The following is a 16,816-nucleotide window of genomic DNA, read 5'->3' as shown; positions in this document are numbered from 1 at the left end:
TTGAGGAAAGAACGCTAGTCGCTTTCATCATAGCAGCGATCACGACTTCTCGGCCTGAGCGCAATGCGCCGTCAGGACAAAGCTATAACTATGCAGCCTTCAGGTTCGTGTTGACAGCCTCATGATTGCCTTATCCAAGGTAGCCAAGCCCTCGATTTCGTCACACCAAAACCTCTCTCGCTTCGCCCCGTTCCACCCATTCAGCCACCAACATCGGGCTGGGCAACGACCTCCAGAACCACCACACGCAATGAGCTCACAGCCATCTTATCTGATCATTGGGGCTGGAGTATTTGGTGTTTCCACTGCCTATCATTTGATCAAGAAATACCCCGAAGCTTCCGTACATCTAGTGGACCGAACACCGTACCCCTGCCAACTCGCCGCATCTTGGGACTGGAACAAAGTCGTCCGTGCTGACTATGGGGATCTCTTCTACATGGAGAAAGCATTGGAGGCTATACAGTTATGGCGAGAAGATCCACTCTTCAAACCGTTCTATTACCAGAGCGGCATAATCAAAATCAACAATTCCGATCTGGGCAGAAACACATTGGAAAACTACAAGAAGCTTGGTGTGAAGGTCAATGCAAAGATCGTCAGCCCAGATCGCTTCAAGGAGGAGTACGGTTCCTTTTTCGAGCATACCGACTTCTCGGAGGCCAAGGATGTGTTTGTGAATGAAGACAGCGGATGGGCTGAAGCTGCCAAAGCACTTACCGCTTATACTGATGCAGCAATAAATTCTGGTGTCAAATACACTGCAAAGGAGATCGATGTCTTGACGTTCGGTACTGACGGCGGATGCACTGGAGTTCTAACCAAGGATGGTACCAACATTACAGCAGACCGCGTCGTCCTAGCCACTGGTGCAGGAACAGCAAAACTGCTCGCCGACAGTGCGCCTAGCAGAAAGGAGTTGCAAGTTAACGGCCGCCTCGTTGCTGGAGCCGTGATCACTGGTATCGTCAACCTCGATCCAAAAAACGGCCAACAATATACCAAAATACCAGTGACTGTACATGGGGTCCCACCCACACGTGGTAAGACACTTGGAACTCTCACATAGCATGATGCTGACGACTTCCAGGAGAGGTAATGCCATTGACAGCACCTTTATCCGAGAAAGAGCCATATACAGTCAAATTTTGCAGAGACGAAGCCTACAAAAACACAACCAAACATGAGGCATCGGGCCAAGAGTTCTCTTCTCCACCGAGTGAGCCTAACCAGGCACAAAGGCGACCAAACGAAGGTCTAAAGAAACGTCTCGATCTCGTTAAAGACGGTATACTGGGCGAGCCAGGGAAGGAAGTTAAGTTTGACGAATATCGTGTCTGTTGGTGAGTTGCACCTCTTTCCAACGTTTCACCCCGTGACGATCTCGGGACCGTCCTTCCCACGCAACCACGTTCTTCGCAATACGACAGACTAACCCATCTAGGGATGCTGTAACCCCTACCCAAGACTTCATCATCACTCCACAACCACACTGTCAGGGTCTGTATCTCGCAACAGGAGGTTCATTCCATGGTTGGAAATTTATGCCTACAATCGGCCGCTATGTTGTCGCGATGCTGGACGGTACGCTGGACCCTTCTCTCGCAAAGCGGTGGGCGTGGGATCGCGAAAACAATGGAGGAGGTGCACATTCACACTTGCTACCAAACATTGAGATGCGTGATTTGTGAGGAGTTCAGTGAGCCGAGGTCGGGACAGGGACTCACATAGCGACATGGCGAGAATATTAGTTTTGGCGTCTATGACGTCGATATCTGAAGTCTGTTCAGATTCAAGCAAACAATGAACAAGCCATGCCTGACAGCCATAACAGAGTCAGAAATTCAAAACATGGCTGCGCATGCTCGCATTGATGACTTGCTTCGATCACGGGCGTATATGGGCTGAGGGTAGGTGGCGATGACGCGTGCCCCTGTCATCGCGCTAGTCCCCTCAACGCGTCGCTGTCGCGTCACCAAGGCACCAACTTCCCTACCTTATCGATACTCCACTCACAATGACTCCACGGACGCGTTCGAGCAACAGAGATGCCGACTACAAGGTCTACTACTCGAAGAAAGTGCCGCAGCAGGTTCAATTCCCACACAAGCGCAAAATAGTGCGTCGGCCGTCGTCGCCAGTTCGAGATGACGCAAAGCGGCAAATGATCTTTTTGCCAGAGAAGATGAAGACAAGGGATATTCCTGTAGTCGCAGACTCGGATGAGGACAGTGATGAAGATTTAGAAGAAGACCTAGAGGATGGAGGAGTTCCAATCGAGCCGCAGGTGAAAGAGGAAGAAGAGCAGCCTTCGGCAAGAAAGGCGAAGGGGAAGAGCAAGAAGAGGAGTAGTGATGTATTGCCGCAAGATAGTGATGGAGACGAAGAGCCGGTCGAACCTACGTCAAAGCGCAGACGAACAGTTGTCTCGCCCAAGAATCATCGTCGCTCGAAACGCGTGGCAATCGATGCCGATGATGCGAACGATGCGACAGCGATCAAAACCAACCGAGAGCGTACATTGCGTCGGCAATCTACAATGACACAGCTGGTAAATGGGAGGAAGCCACTGCCAGACTCCGAGGGACCTGAGTTCAAGCCTGTCAAACAGAGCTCGCGCTTGAGCTGGGGACGTGGCAAGAGCGAAAACGACAGGAAGCAGCGCACGTTGACGCAGATGATACCGCGCATGCGAGCACAAGAAGTCATGTCGGATGAGGACTTGGATGAGGCTCTGAGCGATGATGAGGCAGAACAGCGGGATAGTCAGACCTACGGGGATGCTGTAGCGCAGCGACTCGCACAACAAGGACTTCATCGTATCGAAGGCAATAGCGTCAAAGAACAGGAGGCTGCAGATGATATAGTACGGGATATACAACAGAATTCGGAAGATCAATATATCAAGAAAGAGCCTACAGCAGACTCGCAAGACACTCCTGACGTGGTGGTACAGTCAGTGGAAGACGAGGTGGGTGAAGACTGCGAAGACAGCTACAAACCGACCCAGTTTATCGAGGCCCCTGTCACACGGACAACCCGGACAACTAGACGTGGAAATGTACCGCCAGCCACGGCGACTGGAGACGCTTCGTACGGCCCGCAGAAGCAGCATAAGACTCGCAAAGCCCGCTTCAGCCTTTTATCAACTCCAGAAAAGCGACGTGTTCGCGTGATTCCTTCTTCCCAATCGCCAGCTGATTCACCCCTGTCGACTCAAGTTTCCCCACAGAAACTACATCGATCACCCCTCAAGGCATGCTCGAGCAACCCGATATTAGCACCGGACACGCCCTCGAAACGCAAGCAGGTGACATTCAAAATGCCGTCAAAGACGCCGATACCTCCGCCGACACTGAGAAAGTTTGAAAGCACGATTCAAGACTCTGAAGACGAGGACGAGGGCTTGATTGAAGAAGATTTACCTGCAAACAAACATCGGAAGGATGAGGGTGCGCGATCGTTCTCTAGCCGGCTCGAGACTGCGTCTGGCAAACTTATTGGCGCCGATACTCAAGCAATGCTTCATGAGATCGACCAAGCATGTGCCGATGCAAATGAGGAGGTTGTCGTAGACGAATCTAGGTCATCACAGAATTCGGATGATCTGCCCGCGCTAAGAGGTCACAACCAACCTTCTCCTGAGCTCGGTGAGCCAAACAAATCCTCAACTGTAAGAAGCTCGTCGCACTCCATGGAGCCAGTTACTGTCAAGCAAGAACTTGAGTATGACGACGATGACGATGAAGATGAAGATGAAGATGCGACAATACTACCCACAACCCAGTCAAACCTACCAAATGACGAAAGCCGAATCGCAAGCGACATTACCACGAGTACTGAAGGAGGACTACCTCAGGAAACAGAGCAGCTCCGATCGACGCCTCCGGTCATCGAAGAATACCCCCAATACACGTGTCCATCTACACCCATGGTCATCAACGATGATTCATCGTGGGAGGAACCCTATACATCACCCAACCCAACGCCACCGCAATCAAGCAGGCGAAAACTACCACCGCCTCCCTCGACTTTAGTCCAGCCGTCAGCCGATCTCGACGACCCAGCCATCCAAGTTCCTCGTTCTCCCGAGCATGAGACGCAAGAGTCGCATTCCAGCAAAGCAGAGCAACAACTCCAAAATGAATGGTTCTCCTACTCGCAATACGTGCACGCACGCCCGCCCGAATCGTCCAGCATGCGCGCAGCACCCGACGCATTCAGTTACAACGCGACGCCTCGGCTTCCCCATCAGACTCAGACCACAGCGCCCCCTTCGCGTCAACAACAGCAACAACCATCGGCATACCACCCCAGCCAAGCAACTACCGTCGACGAAATCACACAACGCACTCATACCACACCCCGCCACAAGCGCACTCAGCAGTTTGGTAGCACACATACAACGCCCCATCGCATACCGAGCTCTCAACCTGCGCTTTTCTCGTCGCCGAATAAGCCGCCGCCGTTGTTTATACCGAGCAGTTTTCCTAGTCCGGAGAAGGCGTGGGGGAGTAGTAGTCCGTTGTTGGATGGGGGTGTTGGGATGACGCAGGCGACGGGTGTTGGGAGTGGATGGGGGAAGAGTAGTCAGTGGGCTAGTTTGGAGGATTTTAGTATTCCGGCGATGCCGCCGGGTGTGGATGAGGAGCAGGAGGAAGAGGAGGATGCATAAACGGACGGTGGTGGTAATGAAGACTTGGGTATTGGATAGAGTGTTTCCCATTCTCGTTTGCTTTGGTGACTACGTACTGGATTCTGGTATGTGAGAGAGGGTGTGAACGGTAAGTAGTACATTCGCTGGCTGATTTATGAAATGAATGTGAAGAGGTTAGTTGAGCCAAAAAGGCGATCAATTGTTCTGTGAACGAGCAAGGTGGTTGAAGACATCGGGCAGCCGAACTTGAAAGTCGAGTTGACTTCAAGTCCGGCTGCAAAGCCCGGTGTTGGAAACGTTCGGCATGTGTTCTCGGTGTCACTGTGGCATGCGTCGTGCGACGCCGTATAGTGTAGGGTGCCTTCAGATAGGAACAAGAGCAGGTGGGGTATGTGTGAAGTTTTGAAGGTTCGGCTAAGTTGGCGCGCGGGGCTGATTCAGAGATGATTAAGCGGAGCTACTAGTGGAGTGTTGCTTCTATGTCGAGATGACACTGCCGAATTCTCTCACTTTGTTCTTTTCTTTCTTATCCCTGCGCTTACTGTCATGAATATCATCCATCATCTGGTCTAGAACAAGGAACAGTAAGATCAGATACTTCTAATAAGTGTAGCAAAATGGCCCTTCTTGAATATGCATCAAGTCTTTCAATTTCCTGCTGGGTGCCAGCTTTCCGATGTTGACCTCAAAATCCAGCGTAACGTTCTTGCCAAGGTAGTCCTCCGCGACGATAGGTCCACCTACCTCCCGAAGTCGAGTATCCAAATCCTGCTGCTGCCATCTCCAGTAGATGCGATCTAGGTTGGCGTGATGCAGATAAAACAATGGCTCTCCAGGAGAGTTGGCAGGGTCGCCTGCCTGTCCTAATACGCCACCAACACCAAAATGACCACTGCCATGAATATTTGGGGCAAAGACAGTTTTCGAGCCTTGCATCGTGCGGTCGAAGGTTACAAAATCTGGTGCTTCAAGTTGCGCCTTCTCTAATTTTGGATCTGCCCAGGTGTTCAGGAGAGGGGGTATGAAGTCGCGTCGCAGGCAGGACGGCGGGCCCGGATAGTTCACCATGAACTTATCGGGGGTAAAAGGGCCGGTCTGAACGCATCCTCCGCCAGTCCCTCCAGTGAGGTTCAGAAAGTTCTGCTCGGGGGTAGGCTCGACTTTGATACCATTACCGCCAAAGCCGGTATCCGGTTGGAAGATTTCAGATTCGTAAATGCGGGTAGAGCGAGGGTTCTGAGGATCTGCGTCCAACGTGTAGTCCCAGTACGGCTGACCGCCCGTATAACCACACTCGCGAAGAGCTTTCTCGTATGTGTCGACAAAATAACGATGCCATAGCAGAAAGTGTCCTACAAAATGGATGCTGTCACTCTGACTGACATGTACGGCGTGGTGATCATCGAATCGATTGATAGTTCCTGGAATTCCCGACTTGGCCTTCTTAGTCGTTAAGCAGAGGACGGCATTGATGTAGCTGCGTTTCTGTGGGTCTGACAATTGTCTCCTGTGATGACATCTTGATTAGCGAGTAGCGATCGTATGTCAAAGCAGGGATGCCTTACCATTCCAGCCGCTTAATAAGGTTTTTGCACACGGCTGAATCGGTCACAGGAAGCGCTGCTACAAATGGAAGTGATGCCAAGCAAAGCCACGAAACAATGAGCTGAGGCTTGACCATGGTGCCTGGTGGAGTTGCTATATCAATCGAGACCACTAGTTATAGGCGAGACGAGCAGCGTGATTGTCCAGTGTCATGTAAAGCATGATGGACTTCGAGCTTCTTATGCGTCCTTCCATCGATCCAATCATGCTGCTCAACGTGCATCCAGCCTCTTCCAGGCCTTGGAACACGACAAGCTAATGTACGGCGCTGCGATGTGGGTATAAGTGCGGCAAGCATAGGATTTGTCTTGGATTTAGACGTTCACACTGTGGTGGGAATACCAGGGTCCGGGGGGCTCCACATCTGTACGGCGATTCAGGTCTATGCGCCAATGTGGCACAGCACATGTTGAGTCCAAGGGATGCAATTTGGACACCGGAATATAGGAACCGACAATTTGCATGATTCAGTAAACACGTGGTGATTTGAGCTGCGATACTGAACCTGAGAATGCATCGCATACGGCCCTCCCTTACGCGGAAAGAGAGGTGTCGTGCCGAAGCGTTGCAAATATTTGATGCCGGGTTCGATTTGGAGAAACCGTTGGGTTGCTTGTCCGCCTCCAGGCTGGTACATCTCCTGCCTGATTGGATCTTCGAGAACGGGACGAATTCGGTCGCATGCAATCGGCCGGCAAAAGCAAGGGATGCAAGCAACTGCATCCTGCAGGATGTCAGGCATCACCGGAGCCGGTATCTCCTCAGGCCATATGTGCCGATGCCGCGAATGCGGCAAAAGAAAATTATGAAACTCGCGACTGACTGGAACGGCTGAATGAAGAACACGTGCTGAATGTCTTAGATATCTTGATAGATACCAAAGGGCGGCTATACATTTGCGGGGCGAAACAAAGGTGATACTCCACCAGATCGCTAGATAACCTGGGGGTCGCCCGCTCTCGCAGTGACTCGTTAAACTCGATCGTCACAGATAACATCAACGGATCGATGAGGCCTTCCAGAAACTGATAGCTAGAGTGTTAACTGATGAGATGTTTCGACAATAGACAGGAGGTGATGTGTTTGACCTGAACTCCATCTGTGTTGATGGGGAATCTGATTATGCGCTACGGTGGGGAAGGGGAAGGCAAGGCTTTAAGGCGGTTCGCGTGACCCAATTGGGACTAGACCATGTCGATAGCGTTAGCAGATCATCCCTTCCTCTTCGATCAGGTCTGCGAAGACACCCACAGTCAACACCGCTCGATTCATTCTAGATGACGAAACAAAATCTTCGTCTCAGTAAAGCTGCCCATATTCCAGTCAATGTGTCATGTCCTCGATCACGACGTATCGTGCTATGGGCGCCAGAAACCTTGAAGTGTCGGGAAGTTCGCTGAGCAAGCATCTCACAACAAATAACCTTTACGGCGTAGCAGCTCGCTGAGCCCTACGGCTGCCATCGATGCAAGCTGTGGCCTAAGCCGCAAATCATGGCTGTCGCAACGTGATAAGATTGGTTCATCGCTCATCTCGTTAGATCGATCTCCTTTCGCTTCCGTTCTTATGGAACGCGCACGACTCACGGTAGACCAGGCCATTTGCGGCGCAGTTGACTATCCATTGTATCTTATAACCATATGCCTGGCGATGTTTTCTAGCAGTACTACACACATATACGTGCACAATAGATCTCGCCATGGGAGCCGACGGTACCCATATCACGTGGGACAGTGGTTCACGCCAGCTACCAGTACTTATCACTATCACTGTGCTCCTCTTCTTCTCGTTGATAGCAATCTCAATCAGGCTGTATTGCCGCGCGATACTAGTCCGCCATGTGGGTTTGGACGATTACTTCATGTTGGCCGCCCTGGTAGTCACGATTGGGCTGAGCATTCAGAGTGGCCTCCAAATTAGTTATGGTACTGGGTAAGTCGCAGTTGATCATGCTGTCGAGATAATCATAGACTGACACAGACAGACGGAAAAGCAAAGATCTCAACCTTGACGAAGCCTTAGTACCGACCCTCAAACACTGGTAAGAACACTTATGCTACTATTCGCTGCCCGGGTATACTAATCTTACTTCTGAACAGGTACGTGTACCAGCTATTCTATCCATGGGCCCTCTTCTTCGTCAAAGCCAGCATCCTGGCTCTCTACCATCGCATCTTCACACACCACAATTTTCGACGCTGGGTGTACTGTGCGGCAGGCTTCATCGTCATACAAACCATCACCGTCACCTTCGTCAATATATTCGAATGCGGTGCCAACCCTTCACGAGCATGGGATAGCAAATTCCCAAAGGGCTGCATTAACATGTCAAAGATGTACTTCGCCAATGCATCTGTAAACATCGTCACCGACGTGGTCATCTTGGTGATGCCGCTCAAAGTGTTCAAACAACTGAACATGAACCTACGAAAGCGTCGTACGTGAACCTATACGACATTGATTGACGGAAACGAATAACTGCTGACTATGAGATACAGTCGCACTCATGGGAATCTTCATGGTAGGATGCATTGCCGCATTGGCCTCCATCCTGCGTCTCTATGCTCTCTACAACTATACCGTGACTGAAGATGCTGGATACGAGGGTATCTTCGTGAGTCTGCTCTAGATCATGCGCACTATCATCGACAATTGATTAACACCATCTCAGATCCTCCTCCTCTCTCAAATCGAAGCAAACGTCGCCATGATGTCTGCCTGCGCCCCAGCCTACCGTCCCCTCTTTGTGAAGCTTTTCTCGTCTTCGTCTTCCGGCCCGTCACACCAGCTTACAGAGGGGTATCCCACATCCAATAGCGGCGGCGCCATGTACGCTCGAAAGAAAACCACGCGCGACGAGATAGAGTTATTCTCTATCCTGTCAACAGGAAAGAGAACAAGTCGGAGTCACCTCAGTCCATGCGGAGCTAGAAACTCGAGTGAAGAAAATATCTTGGGCTATGGAGGAATTAGAAAGACGACTGAAATTAGTGTCGCGGAGGAAGAGTAAGAGACACAGGATGCGATCTAGAGATGATGCGAAGAATGGGGACGACCCGGCGGATTGGAGGAGATTCGGTGTTTGACAAGATTCACAACGGGAGCAAACACAAAATTCGTAAAAGGATGTTTGAGTCCTTATCCATGGAGTTAGATTGGGTGGCTTTGTTTTCTACCATGTGGAACATGTGAAAATCATCGTCGTATCTGAACACACTACTTCGAAACCGAAAGGCATATTGTCCTGACTCATGTCTACAGCAGCGCGGTGGCTAAACATCGATGAAATGATGTTAACTCTGGAATGCGAAACAAGTATGTTCTGGCTATTTACAAATGTTCAGGTGTTGCAGACATGCATCCAGAGTACACGCACGGTGGAGCGCCCACTCAGTTGCCTGCTGTAAAGACATCACGATATCAGCAAAGAGGTTTTGGCTTTTGGATCTCAACGCGACATTCGGGATGTCTACCATACATTGGCGTTTTGGTAAGCTTGAAAGCGAATGTGCATGGAAAGAAGATACTGCAGAGGCAGATAAGCTTTTATACACACGTCCACGTGCTCGCCCGCAGAACCTGCTAGCGGTACATGCCTCCTTGGCTGTATCAACTTGAAGAAGCCACCATCTTTCTGTTCAGTGCTAGCATGGAGCGCTTCATCAAATACATCATGTGCACAAAGCTGATTTGGCTCCCATGGGTTCACGTGTACATGCTTTTGACGCACACCCATGGCGAAAGAGGTTAACCAGTTTGCCAGCCAAACACACGGACATATGAAGAATGCCGTGGGCTTTCAAACCACATATCACCTCTGGGGGTAGATTTGAGTGGCACAGCGGAAGACTGGTGATGTAGAAGAAGACAGAGCTGGAAGATCAGCTTTTATACACGTCTCTCGCCGTCAGCACCTCCGACAAGCGGGCACATCATGTGACCCTCATCGTTCCGATTCGAGGACGTGCTCCCAGTCGAGTAGTGCTCACTCAGACCAGTGACATAAATCTTTCTTTTCCATTCTTCGAACATCTGCTCATGAAGTGTTTCCTCCGTCGATTTGGTAGGGGTTTGAGTATGTCAAGGAGAGGCCGACATCGACTAAACACTTTTCGATTTTTGAATTGATGGAGCTGGAAAGCATCTGGCAAAAACACATATGTTTGAAACCTTTGGAATTTTCGGAAAAGCAGACACCATGCTACAGGTCGCCCTATGTTTTGGAGAAGGTGGAGGGATAGGGAATAGGAAAGGAAGTCAATCCCTTCGGCAACAGGCTTTTATATGCAATGCACAACACACGTTCGTCCCTGCTGGCAGGTCCAATGAGCCAGAAGTACCACGAGCCTCCTCAGTACCGAATTGAGAATGTAATATCAACCCGACAGACTGCATGTTTAACGCGCAGGCGTATTTTTCGTTCTTGCAAGCGAGACGAGCACACGTCTCTCTCATTGCACCTGAATGAGAAGCTTTTATTGTTGCGTAGTGCTTCGTTTCATCGGCTTGGTCTATTTGCGATAAGGCTGGGCAAGGAAAAGCAGCGAAGCTCATGGAAGACTCGAGTTGTGATTTTCGTAAGACAGCAGGCGCCATTGGCTGTACACTTTTTGGATTTTGGAGGCGAGCAGGACAGAGCAACAAGACCATAGATTACCGTAACGAGTGTTTTGAGAAAAGCACAGCACCATAGAAATCTTTCTTGTACCTTTTGGAGAAAGCAGGAAAGACTGTGTAGTGTGGGAGGATAAACCACAATGCTCGAGAAGTAGGCTTTTATATGGACTACACTCTGCCCATCCTCGTTTTCCTTTCCTTTTTTTGATGGCATATCCAGCGAGCCAGCAGCTCATGAGAGTGTGGATTGATCCATTTGTAAGAGCCAAAATCGATAAGTGATGTCCGCCTTGGAGTCGATGGAGTTAGAAAAGACAGCAACAGCGGAACCCATGGGGTGTTCATGGTTTGTTTTCGGAAACAAGCAGGCACCATAGCTCCTCTTTATGTTTTTTTGAAGTCATCCAGAAAGAATGAAGAGCTCAGTAGATTCCAGGAAAAGGTTTTGAAAGAGGATCTTGGGTGAAGCTCAACGACACACGAGAGCAAGGACCATGATATCCTGCAGGATGGGATTTGAAAAAGAAGCAAGCACCATGAACTGTACTACCACCTTTTTTGACATATACAGTCAGGGCTTGAAGTGTAAGAAACAAGGAAAGGAACATCGCAGATGAAGCTTTTATATGCATACCACTCCACGCACGTCCCCAAGGCACCATCGCTACCACAGCTGTCAAAAACCCACATGCATCAAACCCATGACGTTACAAAACATGAGAAAAAGTGTTACTTTCATTGAACATACAACCTAGAAGAAAGCTGAGATTGTCTGAACCACAAAGCACCAACCAAGCAACAACAACAACGACCCCTCGCCTCCCTCAAGAATCGATTTGCCAGACCAGTGTATTCCACATAGCCATCTTTCGTGTCATCATAAACGCCAATATGCCCTCCCTTGCTTTGCAAATATCATCATCGTGATTTGCGAGCTAGCCTAGAAGCAGTAGCTCAACGAGTGACTGGGCCGTGTAAGATAAAAGATACGAAAAATAGAAAACCAAAACTCCTTCCTGTCCTCTCCTCAGTCCCTTCCCTTCCTAAAACAGGTGTGGTGTTATAAATACGCCTTATAATCGCCATATATCCCGATGCAAGGTGAATATCCCGCGAGAAGGAAGAGTGCAAACTTTATCCGAGGAGCTTGTCTTTCGGTAAACGCTTGAGCGCTGCCTCAACGTCCTTGTGATCCACCACGACGCCGCTCTCAGAACAACGAGCCTTGGCACGCAGCTCCGAGCACAAGTTATCAATGTCAATGGTGCCATCCTTGAAATCCGGTCGACTGGACAATTTATCCCTATTACACACGTTAGCAACACCACTCTTACCCAACTCTCCTCTCTCAAATTTTTCTTTTTCCATTGCATGTTGTACGTACCAAATCTTGTGGCAATTCAGCAGAGAATTGACATCCTCGCCTGGAACAACCTCGTCCTCCCCATCTTGTATGCGCTCAATCTCCTCGAGCGGATTCGTCTTCTGCACAGCCGGTGTATCGCCAAAGTGGAAGGGAGAACCGTATCCAGTGTTGAGGAAAGCATCGTTGAAGAAGCCATTCGTAAACTCGTTGCCGTCCCCAACGATTGCATTCTGCGTATCGCGGTATTCTCCGAAAAGCATCGGATCGAATTGTCCGCCGTTTTGGTTCGCAAAGTAATCGATGCCGTTGAGCGCCGCCGATGCGGGTGTGGGAGATTTATTGTTGTTGTTGTTGTTGTTGGCGTTGTTGGCGTTGGAAAGGGTGGGTGAAAAGACTGCAGGAGAAGGTTTGTCGTCAGATGTGGACATCGCACGGGGCATGGGATTACGAGGGTTGCCGCAGGCCATGTTGAGCTTTTCGCAGAAGAGAACCTCACCTTCGGAGTTTCCGTGACACACATATCCGTCCTTGATTGTGTCCGCCTGCTGATTCGGCGAGGTATGACTTGGCTCTGGGGTCGTTCCGCACGACGAGTCCTGATTGGTGGGCGATGTAGAGGAGTTGGATGGAGAATCTGAATGGCTGGATGAGCCGCTGTTGAACTGGAAGACGCGTGATTGTGAGCTAGTGGAGCTCTCGGTGTTGCTGCGAGGAGTGTCATTGTTGTTTGATTTGCTGCTGTCGAAACCGAAGAAGCCGTTCAGACTGCCAGAACGCTGCCCGTTGCCTGTCATAGCGCCTGGAGAGTTTGTGAGCTGGCCATTAGCCTTGCTGGTCGGACTAAGCGCAGGTCCGGTGCTGTTGTGCCGACTTGACGCATTTGTCGAAACTGATGCGTTCTTCTTGGCCAAAGGACCATTGTCTAGGAGCTGGGCGCCAGGGAGTCCGCCAAAACGCGGGAATTCGAAAGAGAAGTTGTTATTGCTGCTATTGTTGTTCAGCATCGAGCTAAAGCCTCCAGCGAGTGGTGGAGTGCGTGTCACTCCGGTGCTGTTCATTGAGAGTCGTTTGCGGTATTCGCGAAGTTCCATCTGCAGCCGTTGCACTTGAGCCCGCAGGAGCCCATTCTCGTGGTTTGTGGCATCGGAAGCTTTTTCGAGCTCTTGTACCTTGGTCTCCAAGTCCTTGAGGTGCTTTTCCTTGCGTTCTCGGAAAGCTCGTTGGGCCGCGCGGTTCTGGGCTTTCCTCTTCTATAGCTGTTGTCAGTTTATACCAAGTGAGCATCCTCTATTTCACCTACAGTCGTAGGCTCCGAAGTCAGCGGCTTACGCCCCGGCTTCTTCGCTTGCTTGTCTTCACCCTCTCTTCGCTTGCCGCCGCCCTCGTCATCGTCGTCGCCCTCGTCACCCGGGCTCTTCCGCTTTTCGCTTGAATCGCCGGGCGTGTCGCCGGGCAGCGACCCAATCATGTCGCCGTCTGCGTTGTCGAAGTCGAAGCTATTGTCTCCATCGAGGTAGTCGACAAAGGGGCTCTCGTCCATGCTGTTGTTGAAGTTGTTCGCGGGCGCCTGCTGTTGCGGCGAGGTGAAGTATGCGGGATCGAGGCTATCGAGGGGATACTGAAACTGCGAATTGCTCATAGACTGCTTATTGCTTGAGCCGTTGTCGAAGCCAGCGGAAAAGAGGTCGTTTGGGTTCTGGTTGTTCGAGGCCAGAGCTGCAAGGAGGAGATCCTGCTGCGTCGCATCGAGGTAGAAGGGCGCACCGTTCTGGAAGTCGTTGGTAGTTCCGGCCATTGCAATTGCACTTGCGGGGTTGCGGGAACTGTGGTGTTGTGTGTAGCTCCGAGCAGAGCTTATGGGTGGTGTCGCTCGTCTGAGCCGCGCAGTGAGGCGGAAGTTCGGAGGGGCTGGCGCTATCGGTCAAACACGTGCGATAACCGTTTTCGCCACCCTAGTGCCGCAAAATGTGGAGGACGCGGGCACGCTGGGGTATACGAAGCTGGTATTGGTGACGCAAGACGTTTGGCGTAGATGCGAAGAGTCTACAGTGGGCGGTCCGACACAGGCCAGCGGGCGGACGAATGTTTGGCGGGTCTGGGGATGGGGGCCTGTACCAGGCTAGAGCAGTCCAAGGGTGTAGCGCACTCACTCTGACGACCGCGGAGGGGAATGCGAGCAGGTAGTGGGCAACGTAGACAATTTGTGTGAAAGGTGGTCAGATGGTGAAGGAGGAATGGCGTAACAGATCAATTCGCAGCCTCACAGCCTGGACGCCGGGTCTAATGCGGCACCCTAGCAGCTTGGTTCGGGCGACTTTTCGGAGCGACAATGCTGGGCCTGTCACAAAGCGGCCGACAGGAGATGAACGGGTGAGCGACGTCACTGATAGGTTGGATCAAAAGGTGTGACTGTTCTCGCAGAAGCACGGCGTTAGAGAAGGGCGCAGCTGCACGTCAGGTTCAGCATGAGGTTCCCTGTGAGGTGATTGATAAGCACAAAGCTTGGTGGGGTAGGAGAAGAACGCCATCGAAGACAGTCAGAACGGACCAGCACATGCAGATCACCCCTTCCTGTTCCTGGCAAGGCAGCCAATATGGCTCCTCAAAACTACTTCAAATACTGTCTTCGCATCTGGGCACATTAACGTGCTAACCCATATCATAGGCACACGTTGTGACTTGCACTGTTTCATTTCGACTTGGACGACTGCCGTTGCCTCCGTGGCTACTCTTCCAGTGGCGGCCACACTCTGGAGACGTGCTCCATCATATTGTGATTGTGGCCAAGTCATGTTCAACGCACAGAAACATCAAGGGAGATGTCGATCCATGTTTGCCCATTTGGAAACGTTGCCCTCTATGGAAGTCCACTGCGAGAGGCGTACAGATGCTTTCAAGGTTCTGATTCAGCATTACGCATGATGCGTCATTGTCATCTGCCTCAGAAGTCTGGCACAGGGAATACCCAAGCTTCTTCGCGCTTCATAACTCTTTTTCTAATAGACAGGGCTTCTTTGTAGGAATTCTCCGTCCACTAGCGTTGATGAAGTCGCACGAAATGGTGCCAAGACATCTGGCTCTCATGGGTGCCAAGAACCATGTTAGGGTAGAGAGACCATCATACACGCGACGGACATCCGCATGATTCGCGCGTGTCAAGACGACACCCTTGGAAATGTAGCCAGGTGGTGAAGTTGGAGGTGATGGTTCATTACAGCATTGAAACGCGCTCAATCACTAGTAGGGCTGAAGCGCGGAGAAAAAAGGGTCTAGGCTATGTGGGTCGATGCCAAGTCTAGCGCCTGCCAAGTCCAGCGTCACTGCCAGTCGCGACTTCCTCAATCGCAGGCGCGAGTTACAACAAGTCAACCCCACAACAACACCACACCCACCAGACTCACCAGACTCCACGACAACATGGCGGACCAAATCAAGCAGACAAAGAACGCCATCAACGCCAAGAGGCAGGCAATCGCCGAAGAGGAGGGACTCCGCGCAGGATGGGCTGAGAGTGTGAGTTGCGCGCCACCAGACTGTCGCATTGACTTGGCTAATATTGCATAGCTCGCAGAGATGGACAAGCTCATTGCCAGCACTGGCAGCTCCGACGAAATGACGGTCATGCGCACAGACATGCTGAACGAAATCGCCAAACACGATGCTAAACTTGGGCGACTGCGTCCTGAGCTCGCCGCTCTCGAAGCTCAGCTCCCACAGTCGCCCGCCGAGCCCGCCGGTCCCAAATTTGACCCTGAAAAGCACCCCGTTCTGCGCAAGGCCATGGAGAAGCAGGAGCCCGAGAAAGCAGTCTCATTTAGCATTGGCGACATCTGCGAGGCCCAGTGGACTGACAGGTCTTGGTACAAGGCCAAGATCCAGAGTATCCTCGGCTCCGTCTCAGCACCCAAGTATCTTGTTCGCTTCCTCGAGTACGATGATACACTGACCGTCGATCGCACCGCCGTACGTCCTCTTGCGAACAAGCGCAAGCGAGATGCCGAGCCTGCTTCTGTTGCAACTCCGCCTGCGCCTGTTGTCTCGAGCGCCCACGTCATCTCAGGACCTGCTAGCATGAACCCAAACGCGCACGCTGGCAAGAACGCTGCTCTAGAGGTAAACGAGGACAAGAAGCCTAGTCGCATAGCTAACAAGGGCATCTTGAAGAAGCGGCAGTCGAATTGGGCCGATTTCCAGAGCAAGGGTGCTAAGAAGGGCGTTGTCAAGAAGGAGTCCATGTTCCGTACTAGTACTGACGCTGGCAGCCGAGGTGAGCAACCGTTTTCATCCTTGCTTGTACCCTCCCACTAACATGTCACAGTCGGCTTCACAGGCTCTGGCAAGGGCATGACTGAGACCCATAAGCGTCAGCGTTACGACCACAAGGGTGATGCCGAGAAGGACGAAGAGTATTCTGCCGACCGCAAGCGCTTTTGAGTATACTGAAAGACGGCCAACCGACACTTTGTGGTATGTGATTGTGAAATTGAATCATCTTGACACTTGAACCTCTTGCTTACGTTGCCCTTGGGCCAACCTCAGACCTAGGCATACGCGGTCATACAGCTATATGG

General features: G+C 51.2%; 6 protein-coding genes across 6 annotated transcripts; 4 read left to right on the top strand and 2 right to left on the bottom strand.

Annotated features, from left to right (window-relative positions):
- Positions 1 to 250: 250 nt before the first annotated feature.
- On the top strand, positions 251 to 1,691 carry J4E82_006958 (uncharacterized protein; the record flags this gene model as incomplete). Its single annotated transcript, XM_051733207.1, has 3 exons — positions 251 to 1,043; positions 1,091 to 1,343; positions 1,445 to 1,691. 3 exons carry the CDS (start codon positions 251 to 253, stop codon positions 1,689 to 1,691), a joined length of 1,293 nt encoding a protein of 430 aa, XP_051587091.1.
- A 326-nt stretch (positions 1,692 to 2,017) lies between these two features.
- J4E82_006957 (uncharacterized protein) lies at positions 2,018 to 4,675 on the top strand (the record flags this gene model as incomplete). Its single annotated transcript, XM_051733206.1, has 1 exon — positions 2,018 to 4,675. The coding sequence occupies one exon, from the start codon at positions 2,018 to 2,020 to the stop codon at positions 4,673 to 4,675; it is 2,658 nt and encodes an 885-aa protein (XP_051587090.1).
- A 582-nt stretch (positions 4,676 to 5,257) lies between these two features.
- On the bottom strand, positions 5,258 to 6,338 carry J4E82_006956 (uncharacterized protein; the record flags this gene model as incomplete). Its single annotated transcript, XM_051733205.1, has 2 exons — positions 5,258 to 6,164; positions 6,223 to 6,338. The coding sequence occupies 2 exons, from the start codon at positions 6,336 to 6,338 to the stop codon at positions 5,258 to 5,260; spliced, it is 1,023 nt and encodes a 340-aa protein (XP_051587089.1).
- A 1,623-nt stretch (positions 6,339 to 7,961) lies between these two features.
- Positions 7,962 to 9,272, top strand: J4E82_006955 (uncharacterized protein; the record flags this gene model as incomplete). Its single annotated transcript, XM_051733204.1, has 5 exons — positions 7,962 to 8,194; positions 8,247 to 8,303; positions 8,362 to 8,699; positions 8,761 to 8,876; positions 8,934 to 9,272. 5 exons carry the CDS (start codon positions 7,962 to 7,964, stop codon positions 9,270 to 9,272), a joined length of 1,083 nt encoding a protein of 360 aa, XP_051587088.1.
- A 2,741-nt stretch (positions 9,273 to 12,013) lies between these two features.
- On the bottom strand, positions 12,014 to 14,040 carry J4E82_006954 (uncharacterized protein; the record flags this gene model as incomplete). Its single annotated transcript, XM_051733203.1, has 3 exons — positions 12,014 to 12,182; positions 12,264 to 13,495; positions 13,546 to 14,040. The coding sequence occupies 3 exons, from the start codon at positions 14,038 to 14,040 to the stop codon at positions 12,014 to 12,016; spliced, it is 1,896 nt and encodes a 631-aa protein (XP_051587087.1).
- Positions 14,041 to 15,662: 1,622 nt separating this feature from the next.
- J4E82_006953 (uncharacterized protein) lies at positions 15,663 to 16,679 on the top strand (the record flags this gene model as incomplete). The annotated part of the gene is made up of 3 exons (XM_051733202.1): positions 15,663 to 15,758; positions 15,810 to 16,512; positions 16,564 to 16,679. 3 exons carry the CDS (start codon positions 15,663 to 15,665, stop codon positions 16,677 to 16,679), a joined length of 915 nt encoding a protein of 304 aa, XP_051587086.1.
- Between the last annotated feature and the right edge of the window lie 137 nt (positions 16,680 to 16,816).

The sequence above is a fragment of the Alternaria postmessia genome (assembly GCF_024291825.1).
Source record: "Alternaria postmessia strain BMP 2775 chromosome Unknown scaffold_43, whole genome shotgun sequence".
NCBI lineage: Eukaryota > Fungi > Ascomycota > Dothideomycetes > Pleosporales > Pleosporaceae > Alternaria > Alternaria postmessia.
This window is presented reverse-complemented; position numbering and strand designations above follow the sequence as displayed.